The sequence below is a fragment of the Anopheles moucheti genome, chromosome 3, assembly GCF_943734755.1.
Source record: "Anopheles moucheti chromosome 3, idAnoMoucSN_F20_07, whole genome shotgun sequence".
In the NCBI taxonomy this organism is placed as follows: Eukaryota; Metazoa; Arthropoda; class Insecta; order Diptera; family Culicidae; genus Anopheles; species Anopheles moucheti.
The window spans coordinates 58,792,004-58,813,286 of NC_069141.1; the positions used below are offsets into that span (position 1 = coordinate 58,792,004).

The window sequence follows — 21,283 nt, forward strand, 5'->3', positions numbered from 1 at the left end:
GAACGCTAGAGAATTTAATAGGAAATATATCTAAGTAGCCTAACCGAGCATGCCCGGGATAAGGCAAATCGCAAGGAGGAAATGCCTTGTGCTAGGGATCACAATCCCCATTCAAGAGATCACTATTTCCATGGAACGGTGATCCCGGATCGCTAGGGATCAACAGCGTTATTCAACAGTGATCCCGGATCAATTGATACCATATTATAGGATTGGATCAGATTTTTCAAGCCTGTATCGGATTGGATCAACCGATCCACCTTCAACTTCCCAACGCTAAGAAGTAGGCAGCATATGAGAAATATCATATGGAGGAACTTGAGGAACTCTCAATCTTCTTGCCAAAGTAGAGGACAAAAACACAACAACCTTTACTATGCAATTAGACGACATCCTACACACATCCAGGAGAATTTTTCATAACTATACTTGAAGCTTGAAGACTGGCCACTTACCTGCGTAGATGACAGGTTCCTTAGATGACAGCTTGAAGAAAACGATACCGGGCAGCGCGTAAACACCGAGCTCCTTCGCCATCTGCTTGTCGTCGATCTTGACGAAGTTAATACCGGCACCGTCCGCCTCATCATCGATGTGTTCGATTTCGGCCAGCACGCGTGGACACTGTTTGCAATCGTCACTATCTGCAACAACCGGGGTTACGTGGGTTAGCCAAAAGAAAAAAAAAACGCACCCCTTCCCCCCTCCGTTTTACCACGCGACAAACTTACAGAAGAACACAGCTAAATAGTCGGACGCTTGGCGTATCTTCTGGAACATCTTTCGGTTCACCTTTTCGATGTGATCGGTCATTTCCATGTTGTGCGGATCGGTGAGCCAATCGAGCAGTTCCTCCTCGTCGTCGATGTCACCGTCGTAGTTGATCGATTTGCCCTTGCGGAAGTAGGTAACACCGGGCGGGTTGCGGAAGCCAAACTTCTTCGCCATCAACCGATCGCTGCTTTTGACCAGCAGAATACCGTAGTCGGAAGCTTCGTCGTCGATCAGCTCGATGTGGCGCAGAATTTTGGGCGTGTTTGGATCATCCTCAACATCTGAAAGCAGGTATTGCATTCCACATTAGAGAACGTATCTTTTTAGATGAAGTCAACCATTACTCACAAAATACAACCCCAAGGAAGTCTTTACTGTCGATCAGGCTCAACAGTTCGTCTCGTTCCACCTCCTGGATGCTTTCGTCCGTCTTCTGTCCATGCATCCAATCCAGGACGTCGTATTCGTTCAGTAGGTCACCTGCAAAGCAAACCACCACGGCCCAGTTCCGAAACCCCCGCGGGAGTAGAAATCGGTAACAACATCGGAAAGCCGAAGAAAGAAAAGCGGTTTGAGTAAGTGAGGTTTCGTTTTCGTAGTAGCATTTGGCAACACGCAATTACAGATAGTGACATGGCCGATGGTAAATGGCCGGCTGGCACTATATGTGTCAGAAATACTTACATCCTGCAGTGGGCTAATGTGAACTACAAAGTCATCGCTTTTACGGATGTGTACAAGTAAAAGTGGGTGCAAAGAGGGACAGATTTACAGCGAGAATGAAGAGATAAGACGGAAGGACAGGGCGCAGAAAACGATAGTCACCCATTCTTACCGAACTGGAACGAACCGAACAGCGGAAGGATTCTGCTTCTACAAGGCAACACATGTACACCTTTCCCGATAGAAACACTTGAACTAATACAGCTTTGTTGTGGTTTGGTTTTCTTTGTTTTGGTAATTGGTTTCACTTTCTTTGTTTCCATTTTCAGTAAAAGTTAAAGATAAAAAGGCATTTTAACAATAGGGATGATGATTTTCTCGATCCTTTTAATTCTTAGTTATTGCATGTTTCTCCTTCCCATTTTTTTCCCCTCCTTTGTTCTCGTTTGCTTTTCTGGTTTTGGTTTATCTATATGTATAAAAAAGTTTTTCACTTTTCCTTCCTTCTTTGACAGCTTCTAACAGTGAACCTGTACTGTTTTGAGATTGTTTCGTTTGTATTACACTCCCTCCCCCCACCCCATCCGTTGGGTTTTACTTATTGTGTTTACACACTTTTTGTTTCTTCTCATTCTCATTTTCTGCTGGGGGGTTTTTGTATTCATTTATCTACTTTCATTTCCTTCTTCGAACAGCTCCAAGCCATTGTTAAGTGTTTTTTTTTGTTCATGTTTGTTTGTTGCTTCATGTTTCATGTTTGTTTGTTCATGTTTGTAGAAATAGTTCTAGTCTTCTTCTTTGAACACGTTCTAAACGTTTTGCATCTTTTCTTTTTCATGTGTTCGTTCGGACACTTGTTTGAGCTTTCATGTTTGTATAACTTCTCCCTTTTCTTTTCCCCCCCCTTTTTATTTACGTATGTTGTCTTTCTCGTCTGACTAGATGTTAGCTTCTTTGAAAGTTTGACAACCGTTGTTGGTTTTCTAATTAGTTTTGTTTTGTTCGTTCATAATTTTATCCCAAAAAGTACTAACCCTCAAAATCACAGAAAAAACTAGCAGCATCTCGAACCATCACCATGGTTCGGTTTCTTTTCTGATACACCATCGAGCGTGTGTCCGTTCCGTTCGAGATGGAGGAGAATCTGTTTTGTGAAGATTTTGACGACATTATTCTCTTTTTTTTTCGCCAAATGGCAGTTTCGATTGCGATTTATGTTAGTAAATGTGTTGTTTCCTTAGCTGGAGCGCAAGTACGGCGCAGAAGCATTAGCAGCTTTCTTCTAAGAACGATATTTCTCGCCTTGCCTTCTGTTTTGTTTATTTATTTAATGAAATATCCTAAGACTGATACGACACAAATCACAGGTCCGCCCTTTTATACAGGTCGCCCTTGTCACGCCAACAGAGATAAAAGTTAAAAATATTAAAAACAAAACGTGCACCCAGAAGGTACCGAATTTATAATAGAAAAGTAAACTAAACAATGTATCTAAAATCGCGTGCAAAACTCGTGAAATAGTTAAAAAGTGTTTAAAAAAAGGAAGAAAAAAGGTAGTTAAGACAAGAGCTTCGTAACACAGTTTCAGTGCGAGTTGCGAGTGTAAAAAGGTAAGTTTGTGCGATCGGTGAGATCGGTTGCTTCAGCGTTATCGGCGAAACGGTTGTACAAGTAAAGTTTCCGACTGATCGATCTCACTGATTTGCTACACGTCAAACCAAAGTGCAAAGTGCGGTAAAGCTTAGCTTAGTAGCAACAGCTTAGGCAACTCCTCCTCCTCTCCTCGTGAAATGAGGGTTTTTTTTTCTTAATTGTTGCTGCCTTTCGATCAGGGTGTTGTGCCCTTCTGAATGGGACAAGTTACGCATTACGATGCCGCCCGTAACGGTCTAAACAGGTAAATAAAGTTACTACTATACACTATCGACAAACACATGTTGCAGTCTATGGTTGAGCGAAACAGTTGCGAAAAAATGAAACAACAACGAAAGAGAAATGTATATATGGTGTATATAAGTAACGATAATAACAACCTTGCGCGTTACCGTTTGCATCGAGCGCAAGTGCATCTAAAATACATGCGGAAATAGTAGACGTAATAAGTAGTAAGTAGTAAGTAGTAGTAGCAGTAGTAGTAGTAATAGTACTGGTTCGTTTTCCTAAATTCGTGCGAGGTTTTCTTTTTTGTTGCTTGTCAAAATGTGCGATCGTTCCGATGTTGCCGGTGTACAAACGAGATAATCATTTGCAATAACAATAGGAAAAGTGCAGCGTTTCTACCTATTCTGTTCCTTTCGACTGCGTGTGCGTTAGTATTGTTTTTTTTTTGGCCACTATCACTAAACAACAGCATTACAGTTGGAGAAGCGTGCAGCGTGCTAATATATTGACCGACACATCAGGTCCATTTTTGCTCAGTCTAATGCAAAGCAGCGATAGATTTGAAGTGAGCAAATTTGACTTTTTTTGTTGTTTTTGTTCATTTCTTCCTTTTTTTGATCAACTTTTATAGAAAAAAATCATTTCTTGGCCACCTTCTTTGAAAGTTTTTGTTTGTTTTTTTTTTGCATTTTGTAACACTGTTTCCACGTTACTTCATTTACTATGTTTGTTTTTCACTTTTGCTACTTTCTTTGTGTACTTAGAGATTTTTTCTTTCTCTCTTTTTCACTTTTCATTACCTTTCTTTTCAGTGTCACTTTTTGGTTTGTTTTTGTTTTTTACTATTTACAAGTTATTTTAAAATATTTCTCACCTTCTTCCTACTTTTTCATCCTGCATAACAGGTTGTTTGACAACTCTTTTTCCTTCATCTTTTACGCCACAATGTTACCATCTATCGTTATCTGTTTTGCTTTGTATTGTACGCTGTCAAAACGTTCCTCTCACGTGCATTACCCATCCACCGTACCCTTACAAAAGTTGTTAACAAAATAATCAGAGTGAAAGTTAAACCGTCTCTTTCCTATTTGGCGTGAGAAGATAAGGGATGCTTAGGTTGATTCCCCCGGGGGCGCGCACAACAAGGCACAACAGTGGTATACTGTTGTCGCTGCATTTAAGCTGTACACGCAGGATTAACAAGAAGAAAACAACATTGAAATAAACATTTTGGGGGAAACAGTATGGGGATGACGATAAGAAAGGGGTGTTAAACATTAACCATCAGAAAGGGAGGAAAATTCCAATGAAAGATTTCTATCCGCACACACACACACACACACATTAGGAAAGAGACGGTTCTGGGTACACCGTGGGCATGGGCGGGAACCATAACGGTCACGAACACGGGTTGTGTGCTTCCGGTGTGTTGTTTGCTGATTCGAAACAAACCTGGAGCAATTGCTGGGTGGGGTTTTGGAAGGTAAAATTTTGACAGCGCTACAATTTCGTTTTGGGTGACCCCGAGTAGAGCGTCACCGTAGGATGTTTCCTCCCCTGCGTTAGGGATTACTTTCGACAGAACACATACAGAACACAGAGATGGAATCTGATGAACGGGAAGGTCCGGACGAGGGCGAACGTTGGTACGATAGAGCAAAAAAAAGGGTGAACTGTGCGGTAATCGGAACCTGCTCTCTTGACATCGGAAGGAAGATTTGTTTGCTGTTGCTTTTGATCATTTACCACCAACCGAGCTTACCGAACAGTCCATCATCGTCATCGTCGCCATCGTCGTCCTTGGCGTCCTTTTTACCTTTGCCCGACTTGGAGCCCGATTTGCCCCCCGATTTGGATGCCTTCTTCACATCGAGCTGCTGGCGTTCCTGGGCGGCCTTCTTCTCCTTGGCGGCGGCCGCCGTTGCGTCGGCCACATCGGACAGCTTCTTCTGCCGGAACGCGAACTGGCTCTCCGCCTCGTCACTGTCCCGGCGGCTGATCTTCTGCGCGGCCATCTGCGTTACGCGGGTATTCTTCTCGACCTTTGCCGGGCAACACCGGAACGAGTCGTCCTCCTTGGCGGTGGATTTTTTGTCCCGCTTTGTAACACGACCGGCGTGTCCCAGTCCAACGTAGAAACATTCGTCATCTGTGTGTTATACAAAAAACATTTTGTCAGATTTAGTGAATCCTAAGTTCAAATTTTTGCTTGTTTTGTCGTTGGTTTTTTTTTAATATTATGCTTATTCAAACGATACGCTGATGGTGGCGGGCAGTGATTTTAGAACTGATTAAAACAAAAATAGAGATAGAGAGAAAAAAAACGGGAGCATAAAACAGGGGTCAAACATTCATTGCACATTCTCAGCAGGGTTACATCTGGTGGGTTCGGGGCTTTTTTTGTTCTTGTGCGTTTAAAACATTTAATTTGCAACGATATGTTTTGGAGCGCGATTTTCCGTCACACCTATACTTGCTTTGGAATGCAAATACTAACAATCGACTCTGTGTCCCGCCATTAGTAGCAACTCGTTACTGTTTTGAGTGGCAAGTAAAATGAAAAATAAAAAAAAAACCTTGTGCCCACAAGTGCCAAAACAAAAGCGCATGCGGCACGATACATCACAATAGACAGCGAACCGATACATGATCGGAGCAGCGTAGTTGTGCAAAAAAAAGAAACAAAAAAAAAACATTAAAAATAAAACACATAATGGGAGAGTAAAAAAAAGAGAAGAATAGGAAAGAGTAACAATAGATGGAGCGAACTATCGTTATCGTATGTCAAACGGGTCTTTCTGAGGATCACTATCACTAAACGTAACAAAGCGTTACGCTGCCAGCGTTACGGGTTCGTTTGACAATTCACGATCGCTTCTCGTGACTGTTGTAGGGTTCCGTGGGCATGATTTGAAACTACAACATCGTTTACTAAAACCGAACCGAAATTTCTTATCAGTGTGACGCGGCTATCCCTTCGCGGTTAGCGCTTTTATCGACGCGTTCGAACATAGCTACAGAGGATCGATCTCTTCCGGTTTCGCCGCACGTAAATCCGTTTCCTGGGCCCTGGGTCGGGGTACCCCGGAAGCAGCTAATTGATATGAATTAACTGACAAAATGTTTTTTGTAAAACAAAACCAAATCACTACAAACAAACATTTCTACATTGTTTCCTTTGACGCGGTGTGTTTTTTTTTGTCTATTTTCAGCGAGGTTTGGTTTCATCCCGTCATCCGCTTTCTTGTGTACCATTAGTATTGTTTGGTAAGTTTTTTTGTTGTTTTGGTTTGATTTGTGGTTCCGCCGTAGCATGAACATTCGAAGTTTCGACGTGCTTGAAGTTAGCAGGATCATTTTCTTGTTTTTCTTTTAATGTTTGATCTTATTTACAAACACTAGAACGTGTTAAGTTTAGCTGTTCGTTGAAAGGAGCAAGCAATTGGTGCCTAGGATCTTTGTAGTGTTCTCTGGATATGGCCACGTGCTTGTTGCACACTTGATTGCTACAGACAAGCAGACAAGATTATTTTGTGACGTGAGCGCGGCACGCCGTTTGGATGAGGCAGGTTTATAGAGCAAACGGTTCCTGCTGTCCGTTCGAGCGGCTCTCTGTGGTGGTTGTTGCGTTTCTGGAATTTCGTGGCGATCGAGTGACGATCACATCCCAAAATAATCTCCTCTGCTCGGTATACGCTCGTCAAGTCCGTGTGTTTTGGGTACTTTAGCAGTGGCCATTCCTAAAAAGAATACAGTGAACGTCATTAGCGTTTTGAGCACAGCAGTGAATGCACTAAGAGGTAACTTGCTTCTGTACAGCTTATTTAACGATTAAAGATAACATAAATTCATCTATAGCTCTTACAGTCTTTTGCCGTGTTATCGCTTATGTTCCCTTTGAATCCTTTACGCTGTTCGGTTTGTTTTTGTTCTTTTTCTGTGGGTGGAAGGAGTACGCAAGTACAAGGAAGCTACAAGGAAAACCAAGTACTCGTTAAAATAGTGACAGGGCGGGCAGTATCCGGACCGGAAGTAGTAGATTACATATAAGTGTACATAGATACAGATGATAAACCATGGGCGGATAAACAATGTGTCAGCTTAAACCGTACGACATATCAATTTTGCCTCCAAAATACACCGCTCTCAGTTTCGAAACAGGTACGTCAGATAAATCGTCAACTTAAAGCCCCGAACCAACATTATAGCAGAAGATGGATTAAGAGTGCAGAAAAGGGAGTATAAATGGAAACGGGTAGTATAACAGTATATGGGTGAAAGAATACACACACGCACACACACTTAAACACACACTCGCACACGCAATCTACTGTGCAGTGAAACGATCGACGGGACTGTACATCCCATCCGTTACCGAATCGTCATCTAAGTAGGCTAGTAGATGAAATGGAAAAATGGCTAGGAACAAAATGGCGGCTAAAGGATGAGTAAGAAATTAGGCAAAAAAGGCAAACTAGTTTTGTTGCAAACATCGTGGAATTGGGAACGAACGCTTGGTTTGAAAATGATAGTGGTACGAAATTTTGGAGTTATCTTCCTTTTGCTTTTGTACACCTATGAATGAAGTATTGGAAAGGCTCTTTTATACTGACTCATTGCTACGCCGTAACGCATTCACCGTACGAGGGCAGCGGAACGGAAGGTGATCGCGAAGGGTACACATTTTTACATGATCCTTTCACAAGATCACATACACGATCCTTACGAGCTACCAGCAAAACAAAACAAAATTCTACGATCTCGTTGATTCCAGCAGCCGGAAGAGATGCGACGCGACAGTCAAGGAGCGAAGAAAATACGGTGGTTAATGGTGCAGATGGAGTAGAGGTTATGTGTGCAGACAGAACGAAGATCGAAGCTGTGTACGTGATCTCCCTCCCAGGATACGCATTCTTCCACATGGCCGATCTCCTTCCGGCGCAGGTGTTGTTTTGGTTTTTGGGTTAGCATTAGCTACAGTATGTACAAAGACCAAACAGGCACAGAAACACGGTACACTAAGGTAGATACAGCTTGCATAGATGTACTAGGCGCATTACAGAGAGAGAGAGACAGATAGATATAGATGGATAGTAGGAGACCGAACCGGTCAATCGAGATTAAACCAGTAGCGTGTGAGCAGCACCACTGTGCCTACAGAGGCACACTACAGAAACACGAAGTACACGACAATACACTACAAATACAGGGCACAACAGTGAGGTTAGAGAGCTAGCGCTACAACTGAGCAACTGAGGTGCAGAGGAGCGAAGGAGCGCAGAATCAAACTACCTTCGTCATCATCATCATCGACAGCACGGGCAGTCTTTTTCGCACCGCCACCAGACGACACCTTGGTGGATGTCGGCTCGGATTTGCTGGCGCTGGCTTTGGTGGGTTTACTGGACGAAGCGGAGGCGGACTTGGCGGAACCCGGCTTACTCTTCGTGTCCTTGCTGGGGGCGGTTTTACCGGTGCCTGGCGCTTTCGGCTGTTCGACCGCATCGAGCCTCGGGATGGGCTTTAGTTTCTTGCCACCGGATCGTTTCTTGTCGATACGATCCTCCCGTTCGAGCTCCTCCACATCGTCGGTGTAACGCTTGCGGAGTTTCGGTTTCGGTAGCTTATTGTCTGGAAGAAATGAGCGGATGGGATGGCCGCGTCGGGAGCGGTGGCATGGGGAGTGGTTTTAGAAGAAAAGGAAAGATGGAATTTATGAGTACGAGAAAACACAGCACAACAACACCGAATCATCGAAGGACTGATCGGGACGTTGTTTGAGCCTTACACACTAACGAACATCGAAGAACTAGTAGAACAGTACGGGAGTAGTAACGACGACGATCGGGTGCTATAGATACAGCGGTACAACGATGCGGACGGTACGAACATACTACATCGAATCGGTTACACTGATTACATCGAATTTAGTAAACATCGAATCGGGTAGGCTATAGTAACGCCAACAATAACTCCCAGTGCGGTACCAGACCGGATAGGAATCCAATTCACGCACAAGCGTTCGTTCGTGCGCTCAGTCAAGGAGGGGTTAAAAGGAAGTGGCATGAAAGAAGTGGGGTCGCTCGATCGCTAGAAGATGCAAATGCTTGTCTCTCGTTTCTCTACGCGTGCCGAATGGCGATAGGTGCGCTGGTCATGTGTCATAGACGAAACAACCAAGTCCAACATAGTTCTCCCAAGAGCCTGCATGCGACAGAGTGTACTGCCTTGGGCAATCAAAAACAAACACTACATCTAACACCGATTGGGAGCTAGTTTTGCTGCAATTCTGCTCTACGCTAGTAGTGGCCAATATTATTTACCAAAAAAAAAGAAGAAACCAAAAACCGCAAAACTCTTAAATGCACGACTCAATTAGGCATTGCTAGTGAAGAGCTAACTGGAAGAGGGGACAAGTGGGGAGCAGAAGGATACTAAGGTGCCACCTAGCGACGTTAGAAAACGGATATCCACTACGGGCGGAGCGCTACGCTGCAGAACACCGAAACACGTGTGCACGATACGAAACCAAGTGGCCATCAAAAAAACGATTAAGACTCATGCGTTTGTTGTTGCTTCCTGTTTGGCGGTGACCACTCTGCCACGCCACGTTTACCTAGCCCGGTGTACAACGAACAGAGCGTGCCCGACATGGTCGAAACGGATGGCGCAGACAGCGATGTTGTGGATGGGCGCAAAATGGAACGTTCCGGAACGCCGGCACGGGCACGTGCTTCCGCCAGAAGCAGTGCCTTGCGGGCTTCCTCTTCCGGATCGGAAAATACCACCGGAACGCGCTCGCGCGCCATGCCGTACTTCAGCTTGATATCGTACTTTCCTGCACGGATGGGATAAGGTATCAGACACGTGATGTGGGCATGATAATGGTAAGCGGGTATTCGGGTGAGCTAACAGCTTAACGGTAGTATGACGCTGGAGAGATGGGAAAAAGCAATTCCAGAACTAGGCGCATATGAGGAGTGTAAGTTTAGAATCGGTTGCAAAACCTTCCCCTGGTCGGTCTGTAAGGATCTGTACTCTCAGGAATGATGCGGAATTGCAAGCACGTACCGGCCAATCACTGTTTGGCTTTAATGTCTTGTCTTGAGCATGTTTCAGAAGTAATAGCAAGTTTAAATATCAAGATGACCGTAAAATCCTTAGCGTCAGGAAGAGGTTGAACCGAATGGAATGCAGAGCTGAGGTGAAGTCGAGGTGAAGCGAGTACATTTGATCGATGAACAGAAAAAAACCCAAAAAGAAAAATAACAGAACACAAAACTGGAGGGAATAAACAAAATAGAACAGCAACAACAGCACCGATAGGAAAACAATGAGCAAAACGGTCGGGAGTTGGGAAAAATGTCAAAATGTGGGCAGAGCGTAAACTCCGAAGGCCTTCCCTTTTCGGAGACATAAGGCACTGGTGGATAACTTATACAACTAGGACACAGTTCCGTTCTTACTTTTGTGATCAATTAGCCACTGCAAGATGCGTTTTTCGTTCTTGAGATTACCTGCGAAAAGAGGGAAAAGAAAGTGAAACATAGCAAAAAAAAGGAATGGAGGTTGAACGGGGGACCATTTGGTGGGGAGGTGGAAGTGTTGTCGTTGTGAATTCACTTGATCTCGCTATTAATCTCGATCAAAGCTTGGGGAACGTTCCATACCGTCGTACATAATCGGGACACCGGTTTCGTAATACACGAGGGCCGGGAACGAGAAGATTCCGATCTCGTGGGCCAGCTTCTCATCGTTGGCCTTCACAAACTGGATATGGTGCTTGTCGGTATCGTCGTCGATGGTTTCCAGCTTCTCGAGAATTTTGGGGCAGGTTTCGCATTCGTCATCGTCTGTGGGAAGGTAAGCGAGAAATCGATCGCTTTTAAAACATCCTCCAGGGTGCGATCGTACAGCGATCGTTCACTTACAGAACAGCACAGCCAAATGTTCCACCTCGTTAACCAACACTTGCAGCGTTTTGCGGTCGACCGATTCGATGATCTCGGGCTTGGTGTTGTACTGCTCCAGAACCCACTCGAGGATCTCCTCCTCGTTCATCAGATCACCGGCGTAGATCGTGCGGAACTTGTTGCGGTAGAAGACCAGTGCGGGCAGCGTTTCGAGATCGTACTCCTTGTCAATCTCTTCATCGGACGTCTTTACGAAATCGATGTCCTTCTCCTCACACTCATCATCAATGTTCTCCAGCTCGGCAATGATCTTCTGGGCCTTCTTGTCGTCATCGTGATCTATCGTGGAGATGGACAGAAAATCGAAGGTGTGGGTCAGATTTGGCACCGTTCCGCCACTGCAGCGTGTACTTACAGAAGAACACAACAATGTGTTCATTCTCCGACAGAATCTTCTCCAACATCTTGATGTTGACTTCCTCGATTTTGCCGGGAATTTCGAGCGTCTCCTCATCGGTCAGCCATGCCAGGACCTCATCCTCGTCGTTCATATCACCCGCGAAGATCAGTGGATCCTTGTTGCGGAAGAACACCAGCGACGGGATGTTCTTAATGTTGTACTTCTTGGCAGTGACTGAAATAAGAGACAGAATCAATAAGCAGAGTGATAAGGATGGAGCTTTTATTACACTTACCCATATCTTCGGTGGTAACAAAGATGATACCGGCTTCGTCAAGCTCATCGTCGATGTTTTCGAGATCGTCTAGGATTTTGTCACATTTCTCTCCCTCCTCACACTCGCCGCTGAAGTAGACGCACACATATTCATGATCGTCGATCAAATCCTGCAGAATCTCGTCCGTCACCTCCTCGATGGTGGCCGAGTACTTTTGCAGCTTGAGCCATTCGAGAACTTCCTCCTCGTTCATGAGGTCGCCCTCGTAGATGGCTGGGATTTCGTTCTCGAAGTACACCAGTGCTGGCAGATGGTCAAGACCATACTCACGCGCTTCCTCAGCATTATCCAGACGGGCAATGACGATCTCTTCCTTTTCCAGCTCATCGTCGATGTTTTCCAGCTCGTTCAGCACGCGAATATCCTGCTTGTCGTCTTTGTCGTCTGGAAGGGCGGGAATGTATTGACCAAGGATATTATGACGGTAAACGGAAGGTTGTTAGCTGACTACTTACAGAAGATAATAGCAACGTGATCGTACATCTGCATCAGCTTGTCCTTCATTTCGTCGGTGATTTCTGGAATTTCGGAATGACGCTTCTGATGTACCAACCAGCCGAGCAGTTCCTCTTCCCTCTGCAGATCACCTTCGTAGATGTGTGGAATACCGCGTTCAAACAGAATCTACGAAAAGAAAGATCTCGTGAGTACAGAATGATCTACTCCACTTCCCAGCACCCTTCATACCATGGTAGGCAGTTCCTCAATACCCCACTCCTTGGCTTCGTTGTCATCATCGATCTTTACAAAAGCGATATCGTTCTGATCGCACTCGTCGTCGATGTTTTCCAGCTCAGCCAGCACCTTTTGCGACGTCTTCGAGTCCTTGTCGTAGAACAGCACGGCGACGTGCTGCATCTTTTCGATGATCATGTCCAACATCTCATCAGTCACGTCCTCGATTTCGTCGCTGTTAGTCTGGCGCTCCAACCAATCGAGCACATCCTCTTCCTGGTCAAGGCTGCCTTCGTACACGGTCGGAATACCCTGCTCGAAGTAGACCAGCTTGGGGAACTTGGTAACACCGTAGTCCTTAGCCTCCTCGACATCGTCCATCTTGACAAAGTTGATGCCAAGCTGATCGCATTCATCGTCGATGTTTTCCAGCTCGTTCAGAACCTTTTCCGATTTCTTGTCATTGTTGTCATCTAGTGTGTGGAAGAGAAAGTTCAATGAGCAAGGGAACTACACGAAAGCAATGGTATTAAATTTAACGTACAGAACAAAACGGCGATCGATTTGCCTTCCTTGATAAGTTTGTCCAGCATCTCATCGGTGACATCCTCGATCTCGTCCTTTTCCAGCTGAGAGAGCAACCATTCCAGGATCTCCTCCTCATCCGACAGATCATCATCGTACACATTGGGGATCTGCTTCTCAAAGTACACGATCGCGGGGACCTGAAAGTATCACATTGAAGGGTGAAGAATATAGCGTAGAATCGAGTACAGTACGGGGGCGCTCAGAGCTGACAGTATGAGATAAACCAGTCAACCACTATAGATAAACAAAAACTGCTGGCGGAATCGGCAATCGATTAGCAAGGTGGCTTTCCACACCGATCGTACGACGATACAGGCGGGTGGCACTATAAATATAACACCGACTGACGATACCCCGCGTATCAGCCCCAGTCAGGTTTGGTTCGTTAACTTTCAAGTGGGTTCTAATTTTAACCACCATAAAGCACTCCGACCATTACCGGACAGACACGCACGGTTGTAACAGTGCCGGCTTGCGTCATACCGACGGCGAAGCAGTGGTGATCGTGAACGTGTCTGTTGTCTTACCTCATCGATGCCGTACTCCTTCGAGACCTTCGGGTCGTCGATCCGCACGAACTGGATACCGTGCTTGGCGCAGTCATCGTCAATGTTTTCCAGCTCCTGCAGTACCGATTCCGAGTCCTCATCTTCATCGTCATCTGCCGTGGTGAGTACATGAGCAATGATTAATGGGTGGTGATCTCAAGGATGGGAAGATTACGAGTTTTTCTCGCGGGAAACTTACAGAACAGCACGACCAGATTGTCGATGTTCTGGATTAGAGTCTTGAGCGTCTTGGCGTTGACCTCCTCGATGACATCATCATCGTCACCGGTGGCCTTGTTCTCAACCAGCCATTCCAGCACGTCCTCCTCACGCTGCAGTTCGTCTGCACGGTGGACAGTGGGTGATAGAAAATTGACATTGATCAGCGACAACCCACGCTAGTCTCGCGCGACGCAGAACGGTAACACTTACGCTCGTAAACGATCGGAGTCTGGTGACGATAGTAGACCAGCTTTGGCAGTGGGCCCAGATTGTATTCCTCAGCCAAATCTTCATCGTGAATCTTCACGAATCCGATGTCAAGCTGGTCCGCCTCGTCGTCAATGTTTTCCAGCTCCTGCAGGGCCTTGATGCACTTCTTACATTCCGGCTTGTCTGGGGGAGGTTGAGGGTAAGGCAGAAGTGAAATTAGTCTCATGTCATGTCTGTACTTTTGTCCGGGAGCTTTGCTGAGAATTGAATGGTTGACTGGACGGCAAACATTGTATGCCACAATGGATAAGGATGGATAGGTACAGTGGGAAGTGATCATCATTAACTTTAGGTGTCTAGGAGAGTTTTGCATTTAGTAAACTTTTTCGCATGCATAATCAACCTGTTAGAGGGATCTTTCTCCCTTTCTTTTCAATGTAAACCGAAGAAAAGGGCGAGGGAATAGAAATCGTTCTTCTGTGGATCGGTTAACAAGCGTGGGTTGGTGTTTCATCGTACCGAAACAAAAGCATGCAAAATGACAACACATACACACCATTTGTTACAACCCAAAAAACGTACACTAACAACAACACAGCAGTGATTAACCTACCAGGCAGCAAACAGGACTTTAGAGAGCACACAAATAGCGTACGAACAAATAAACAAACAGCTGTATGAACAAACGGAACCGAGATGAAAGAATCAGAGCAAAGAACAGAGCACAGGTGGGATAGTGACGTGAGGGCGAAAAACAGACTCCACTTCAATTTGGATACGGTGGGAACGCAAGGGAGTATAAAGGTTTGGCACTAGATGGCGCTCGCGCTAGTTATGGTTTGGTGTGTACTAGTGCAGATTAAAAATAATGCCCGTGCTCCATGTGTTGTGATGTAATTTCAAACGAGGTGTGCGAAGCGCTTTCTTACTAAGCGCGAAGCAGTACGGTAGGACTGTGCAGATCGGTGCGGTTTCATGTTTTTTAGTGCTTTCTTTTTAATTTGCTGACCGTGGCGCATGGAGTGCGTGGGTGCTTGTTCATAGTTCAGGTTCCGAAATGGACGTCTGTATACGCAAGGTAACACCTACACGCTACGTCTAACTCGGATCGGTTCAAGATCAGAGTTTTTTTTTGCTTCTCCCACATCAACCTGTTTCACTCCAACATGTGTGAATGTTTGTTGCGTTTGAATGGGACGTAAAAGGAACAACGTTTCTTCGGCGTGTGGCCACCTTCGCGGGAAAGTGCATGTTTTCATTAATATCATCGTTTACTGTTAGCTGATGGAAAACGAGAACGGAATGGCTTTGATATGGGTGCGAATATTATACTCGCAATAGCTCCAATGTGATCGGTCGGTTGATCGTGCCGACAACGTAGGAAGTTCTGACCTCCACAGCGGTGTGGAATATGTTCATTCTTGCATCATTTGGAAGCATATCAAACATCAAAGTAATTGACACTTTAAAGCATCATCAACCGAAGGGGGATATTATCCAAAGTAGTGGATCATTATAATTTAACAACAAAGTGCACCAATAAATCGTTCCGAACTGGTTACCGATTGTGTAAAGCAGCCAGGGCACTAGGGAAACTGACGATAAAAATAGGTGATGAGCATACGGAGCAGACAAAACATGCCGCTCAGATACAAACTATCTCTTTGCGCTGGGTGCGCGTTGAGTGATGGTTTTGCTAGGTAATGAAACTAATTTTTACTTATTGTGAGTCATCGTTGGGGTTTGTATGGCTATTAAGCCAGGGTTGAAAAAGCGTTTACCAAGGTGCGAATAACATGCTACCCTAGATCGAGAGTAGAATCATATTTAGTTCATATTCTTTACAAAGTTGAAGGTTATGTTGAAGGCTACAATGGTTCTAAACCGAGCAGGGAAACATTTGAACATTTAAAAGAAATGAGCTCTTCCTAACTGCAATCAATTGGATGTGGTGGTAATGGAATGACACAGTGCATTCGCACCAAGCGGCTGAGTGCATCAGTTCAGTTAAGTGATGCGTTTGCTCCTCGACCACTGATACAACTATTCCCAGGGTGGCTAATAATAATCACATGCTGCGCCACTGTGTGCGAGTGTTGTACTAAAATTAAACCCAAATCTTTAAGTGGATCACATCAGTGCGCTCTAGTGTCGCTGGGATGTGTCTGGAGAAGCGTTACCTTATGATGTCACGCACGTCTGTCCGACACGAACTGCGTGAGTGTCGTCTCAAGAGGATGTCACTTTTGCGTTAACCGTGACTCACTTCTCGCTTAAGCGCAGAGAGTCAAAGCAACAACTGTGCTAACCTTGAATATTAAGAGCCGATCGTAAAACGGTCTCCTGTAGGGCAGTATTCTTTACGAAATTTCCCTCCAAGGTGACCCACAGCACGAATTCCTCACGTGTGGTGGTTGCAGCTGATGGAGGGAATCGTTTGTTGTTGGGAGAGGTTTTTTGGTATAAATATAATGTAACTCGAAAGTAAACATAAACATGGAGTCAAATTCGGTTAGTATGCATCTGTAGATGCACCAAACAGATGAAGCCGTAACAGTGGAATGATTTATTTGTTTATTTATTTGCTTAACTTTCGTTGCTGCAGCTGTTAAGCAGCATGGTATTGATCGTTAAGCACGACAGGAAAGCGCCGAATACATCACAGAACGATGTCAAAGCTGTGTTAGAGCTGAAGTAATGAGGTAATGTAGCGGATTTAGTGAGTGATGGAAGTAGAATATAAAATATAACAGTTTAATGAAATACAAAAAACGATTACCAGAGAATGGGACCATAAATGGGATGCAAATAGAAAGCAATAACATAAAGAAAATTAATAACACTTTAAGTAACGTTTTCTTCACATGGAAAAGTTTCTGCATTAACTTTGATAACTGTATGAAACAATAACAAAGTAAAATTGAAATTGTAGAACGAAAGAACCAATAACTTTAACGACAAGAGCTGTCAAACACATTGACACATTGAGGACTTGACAGGAACAAACAAACATAGAACATGAAAAAGTAGGCGTAGTAGGCGAGAGTAATCGGGTAGCTTGATCTGGTAACCGAATTGTCCTGGCATACTGTTTGCCTGGGAGCGTAGCAAACAAAACAGGCGTAGGAAAAAAGTAAAATTAATACAGACAAAATAGCGAAACGAGATTGGGCAAAAGAAGAAAATCAACAGGGTGGGAAAAATGAAGGGAAAAACGTAGCGCGGACATTTTGGGTGGTTTTCGTGGAACAATAGCAAATTAAAGAGAGAGGGAGACAGTGGAAGGGAGAGACGGTTTTGTTACACTTACTGTTGTTTCCGGGTGGGCAGTTTTCGTGATCAGTGCCTACGAATATGCGGGTACGATACGACACGAAGGGGCGGTTTTTGGGTTTGTCGTATGTGTGTTTTTTTTCATTTTACCATGTTTATTTGTAGTTTGTAGTTTTTTTGTGTATATGTTTGTACGTTGGTGGTGTGCGGTTTCGACCAAAAGGTTTCGAAATTATTTCGTGTGGTTTTGAAAATTTTCAAACGACCGGCGTGCGTGAGGGTGTGTGTGTTTTTGTGTGTGTAATTTTACGTGATGCAGTGCATGGAGAGGTGTGCATAAAGGTGGCATAACACACGGACACGCGCGCACACACACACACATATATATACCCGCACCGGTAGTGCAATTTTGAACGTGCAGAGCGCGTATGGAAAAAATACGCATGAAAAAGTAAGAAAGGAAAGTGGAAAGAAAAAAAAGAATAGAAAAAAAACGTAATAAGAAAGTGTATTTTTATAACAGATGGGAACGATTAAAATTTAGTTGAACGCTTCCGCGAACCGACACCGACGGGAAGAGAGCAGAAGGTAAATTTAATACGAGGTGACAAACTGCTCTTAAAAACGGTCCGCATTTCCTTGTTCGCTGCTGCGGAGCGGCGAATGGCAAGCAGGGCGCAGAAGAAAACGTTGGAATGTGCGCGAACCGTACCGAACCGTTCTGGGGCGGGAAGAAACTTGAACGGGGGGCATGAGCATGAATTTAAAACCGCCGTACGGAAATGTACATCATGATGATTGCGATATTTATAGTAGGGTTCGCTTTCAAAACTGTACAGCATTAATCACGGCTAGCGAAATCGCGATGGAAATGAACCGAAAAGAGTAGGAAGAGCGTAGAGAGTCTGGCACGAATCAAAACGCGAGGCTTAACGCTGAAGTTGAACTACACGGCAGCAGCGGCAGCAGCATCAGCGGTGAGAAAACGGGGGGCAAAAGGCGCGCGTGAGGTGAATAATACACGGCTAGAGGAGAAGATCAGCAAAACGTGAAATTACGAAAGTCCCGAAACACATCGGTGCTGCAACAGAATCTGTCCACTTCCGTGCTCTACATTTGCCCATAGTGTGCGTACCGGGTTCGTCGCGACAATTGCGATCTACAGCGCAGCGCATACACAGCGTGTACGGTGGTTAATTTATCAGATGAAACGGTGCGTTTGGTGATCCATTGTACAATGTGATGAAATGTGCTAGCTGCTTTCAATTTTTACACAACACAACGAAATACTGATGCAAGGAAAAAAATGGTAATTAAATAAACACGAGTGATAAAGTGTGTGAACGAGACGGGTAAACCAAATACTAAAATGAAGATCGGCATCGAGCAGGGTGCATATTTCAACTGTGTACAGAACACCCGTCCGGGTGAAGGAGATTTCAACGTGAGGAGAAAAACAATACAACTCAAAACAACTGTAACACGAACACTGTACAGCTTCAACTACTACTTCAAATCGAGCGCATCAAAACGAGTGCCACGTACGAGGCTACGGTACGGTAAGTTGAGCTAGTTTTCTCTCCCCACTTTCTACAATCCATGTACAGCGCGAGGATCGGTTTTTTTTTCTTTTAGTCGCGCGATTCGAGCACACACCATTCAAACACGGAGCACTTACAGAACAGTACCGCAACGTAGTCGGAGTCTTCGATGATCTTCGACAGAATTTTGGCATTCACTTCCTCGATCCGGTCGGGCAGATCCATCGCTTCCAGCGAGGTAAGAAAGTCGAGCACACCGGCCTCATCCATGAGGTCACCCTCGTAGATGATCGGTTCCTTCTCCCTGTGGGAAGAGATGAAACGTTATTTTTGGTTTGTTTGCCAAATATTAAAAGTGCATTTAAAATTGTTCGTTTTGAGCAGCAATTTACCTGAAGTAGGTGAGTGCCGGGAACTTCGCGATGCCATACTGTTTCGCAAGTCGTTTGTCGTTGATTTTCACAAAGTCGACACCGAACGAATCGGTATCATCGTCGATGTGCTCTAGCTCTGCTAATACTGTGTCGCAGGTTGTACAACTACGGGCATCTGTGGTGTGCGGGGAAATGGGGGAGAAGAAGTGGGAAGTTTTTTTTTAGTACGTCATACGATCATTTGTTTTATTGAAACTGCTGCTACTGCTGTTACTGCTGCTGATTAGAAAACATTTGATCCGGAATTTTTGATACATCGATTTTGATCGATACACACGATCACTTGCCGATCACTAAATATTACTCCAGGAAAGCAGTTCGTTATAGCAAACAGAATGTTCATTTTGTGTCTTATTCCATGGAGTATTTTAGAACCACACTGAACAATCAGTAAACACAAGCTGCGGGTGTGAACAACCGGGTTAAGTAAGAAATTCACTACAACACTTCTTTTTACACCAAACGGACTAACTGGTTGAAAAACTGGACGAACTTTTGCGTTTGTTTCCCTATGTTTTATCGTTGTCGATGTTGATTATTGAGACACAGTGAAACTGGCCAGATCTTGAGACAGAGCCGCCCTGAGAGGTAGGGACTAAGTGCCTATTAATGATACTTGCAGCACTGGATATATCGAAAAAGACTACGAAGTAACTACTTTTCAAATTAAAACATAAGTATAAGTTTTATACCTCAATAGTAATTTCGTCTTCCCTAAAATCAATGTCATCCATCATCTACATTTATTTAAGCATTATTATTCGGCTGAATATTAATGAATATTAAGCTATGATTCATATTTTTTATCTCTAAAGGCTATCATTTTATGGCATGTTTTATAGGAACTAAAATACTAAGGTACTAAATCGTTTAGAGCCATAGTTATTAGGCCATTATTAATTATTTTCATGTTTTTTCAAGTATATGAATTTCGAGCACAACTAAACAAATTGAAGTTCCTTACTATAGCTTTAAGATAGTACAAGTAGTCCCCGAGATACGCTATTATAGCAGACCGCTATAACCCAGGAAAAATTCGCGTATCTTGAATTTCCACGTAAGTCGAACGCTGATGCAATTTTGTTTATACTTCAAAGTCACATAGTCGACTTCCTTCTCTGCACTTAATTCATTCAGCGAATCAGGTACTTTTTGAAAAGAATAAATTAAACTGTTTTACATAGCAAAAGTAGCTATTTTCGACCAATTTTTCACCTTTTTGCTTAGATTTTGTGCTATAAACTAACTCAGTTGTCAAGTTTCCAACAATCGCGTATCTCGGGAAGTGCCTGTACTCTTTTATAGAAACTGAAATTGCTTTGTTTAGAATCGAAAGGGAAGATGAACAAATACTTCTTAAGATGGGTGATAGCAAATCAAAACTAAACTCTCCAAAAGCTATAATAATGCGTTCAACTTGTTTTATAAAACAACCATGCATGAATTGTGCTTCAATCATTTACAGCAAGCTTCTTTGCGAACTAAAACCGAACTAAACCCATTGGGTTTTTTTTCTCTCCCAAAAGAGGGTCACATTCCATTGAAATGGTTCACGTGTTTTGTAACATGAAGCGACGAACTGACACGTTCGATTTTAATCGATACGTCTACCTAACCGATGTCTATAAGTAACCAGACGAAGGAGACAGGCCACGCGAGTGTTCGGGCTCTTAAAATAAATCTGCTAGCCACGAGCAGACGGTAAACCGATCGCATTATAACTTGGCACGTCGGAACGTGCTCTGATGGGATTTTCGATGAAATATTGAAGTTAAAGTTGTCACCGTGCAGACAATGAGCTATCCTTTGATTATGGCATAATGA

At 44.1% G+C, this 21,283-nt stretch overlaps 1 protein-coding gene across 1 annotated transcript in view; it reads right to left on the bottom strand.

The window, feature by feature from the left end:
- LOC128305163 (uncharacterized) overlaps positions 1-21,283 on the bottom strand; it is a 32,021-nt gene that overhangs the window by 5,960 nt on the left and 4,778 nt on the right. Inside the window, exons 2-20 of the mRNA XM_053042484.1 lie at positions 19,418-19,574; positions 19,163-19,329; positions 17,522-17,557; positions 14,212-14,394; positions 13,979-14,122; positions 13,759-13,892; positions 13,188-13,368; positions 12,656-13,116; positions 12,424-12,592; positions 11,927-12,352; positions 11,647-11,865; positions 11,250-11,570; positions 10,989-11,171; positions 10,785-10,835; positions 9,935-10,156; positions 8,611-8,949; positions 1,123-1,254; positions 732-1,055; positions 456-644 (exon numbers count right to left, since the gene is read on the bottom strand). Coding sequence (XP_052898444.1) covers positions 456-644; positions 732-1,055; positions 1,123-1,254; positions 8,611-8,949; positions 9,935-10,156; positions 10,785-10,835; positions 10,989-11,171; positions 11,250-11,570; positions 11,647-11,865; positions 11,927-12,352; positions 12,424-12,592; positions 12,656-13,116; positions 13,188-13,368; positions 13,759-13,892; positions 13,979-14,122; positions 14,212-14,394; positions 17,522-17,557; positions 19,163-19,329; positions 19,418-19,574 — 4,038 coding nt within the window. The remainder of the gene's footprint in view (positions 1-455; positions 645-731; positions 1,056-1,122; positions 1,255-8,610; positions 8,950-9,934; positions 10,157-10,784; positions 10,836-10,988; positions 11,172-11,249; positions 11,571-11,646; positions 11,866-11,926; positions 12,353-12,423; positions 12,593-12,655; positions 13,117-13,187; positions 13,369-13,758; positions 13,893-13,978; positions 14,123-14,211; positions 14,395-17,521; positions 17,558-19,162; positions 19,330-19,417; positions 19,575-21,283) is intronic.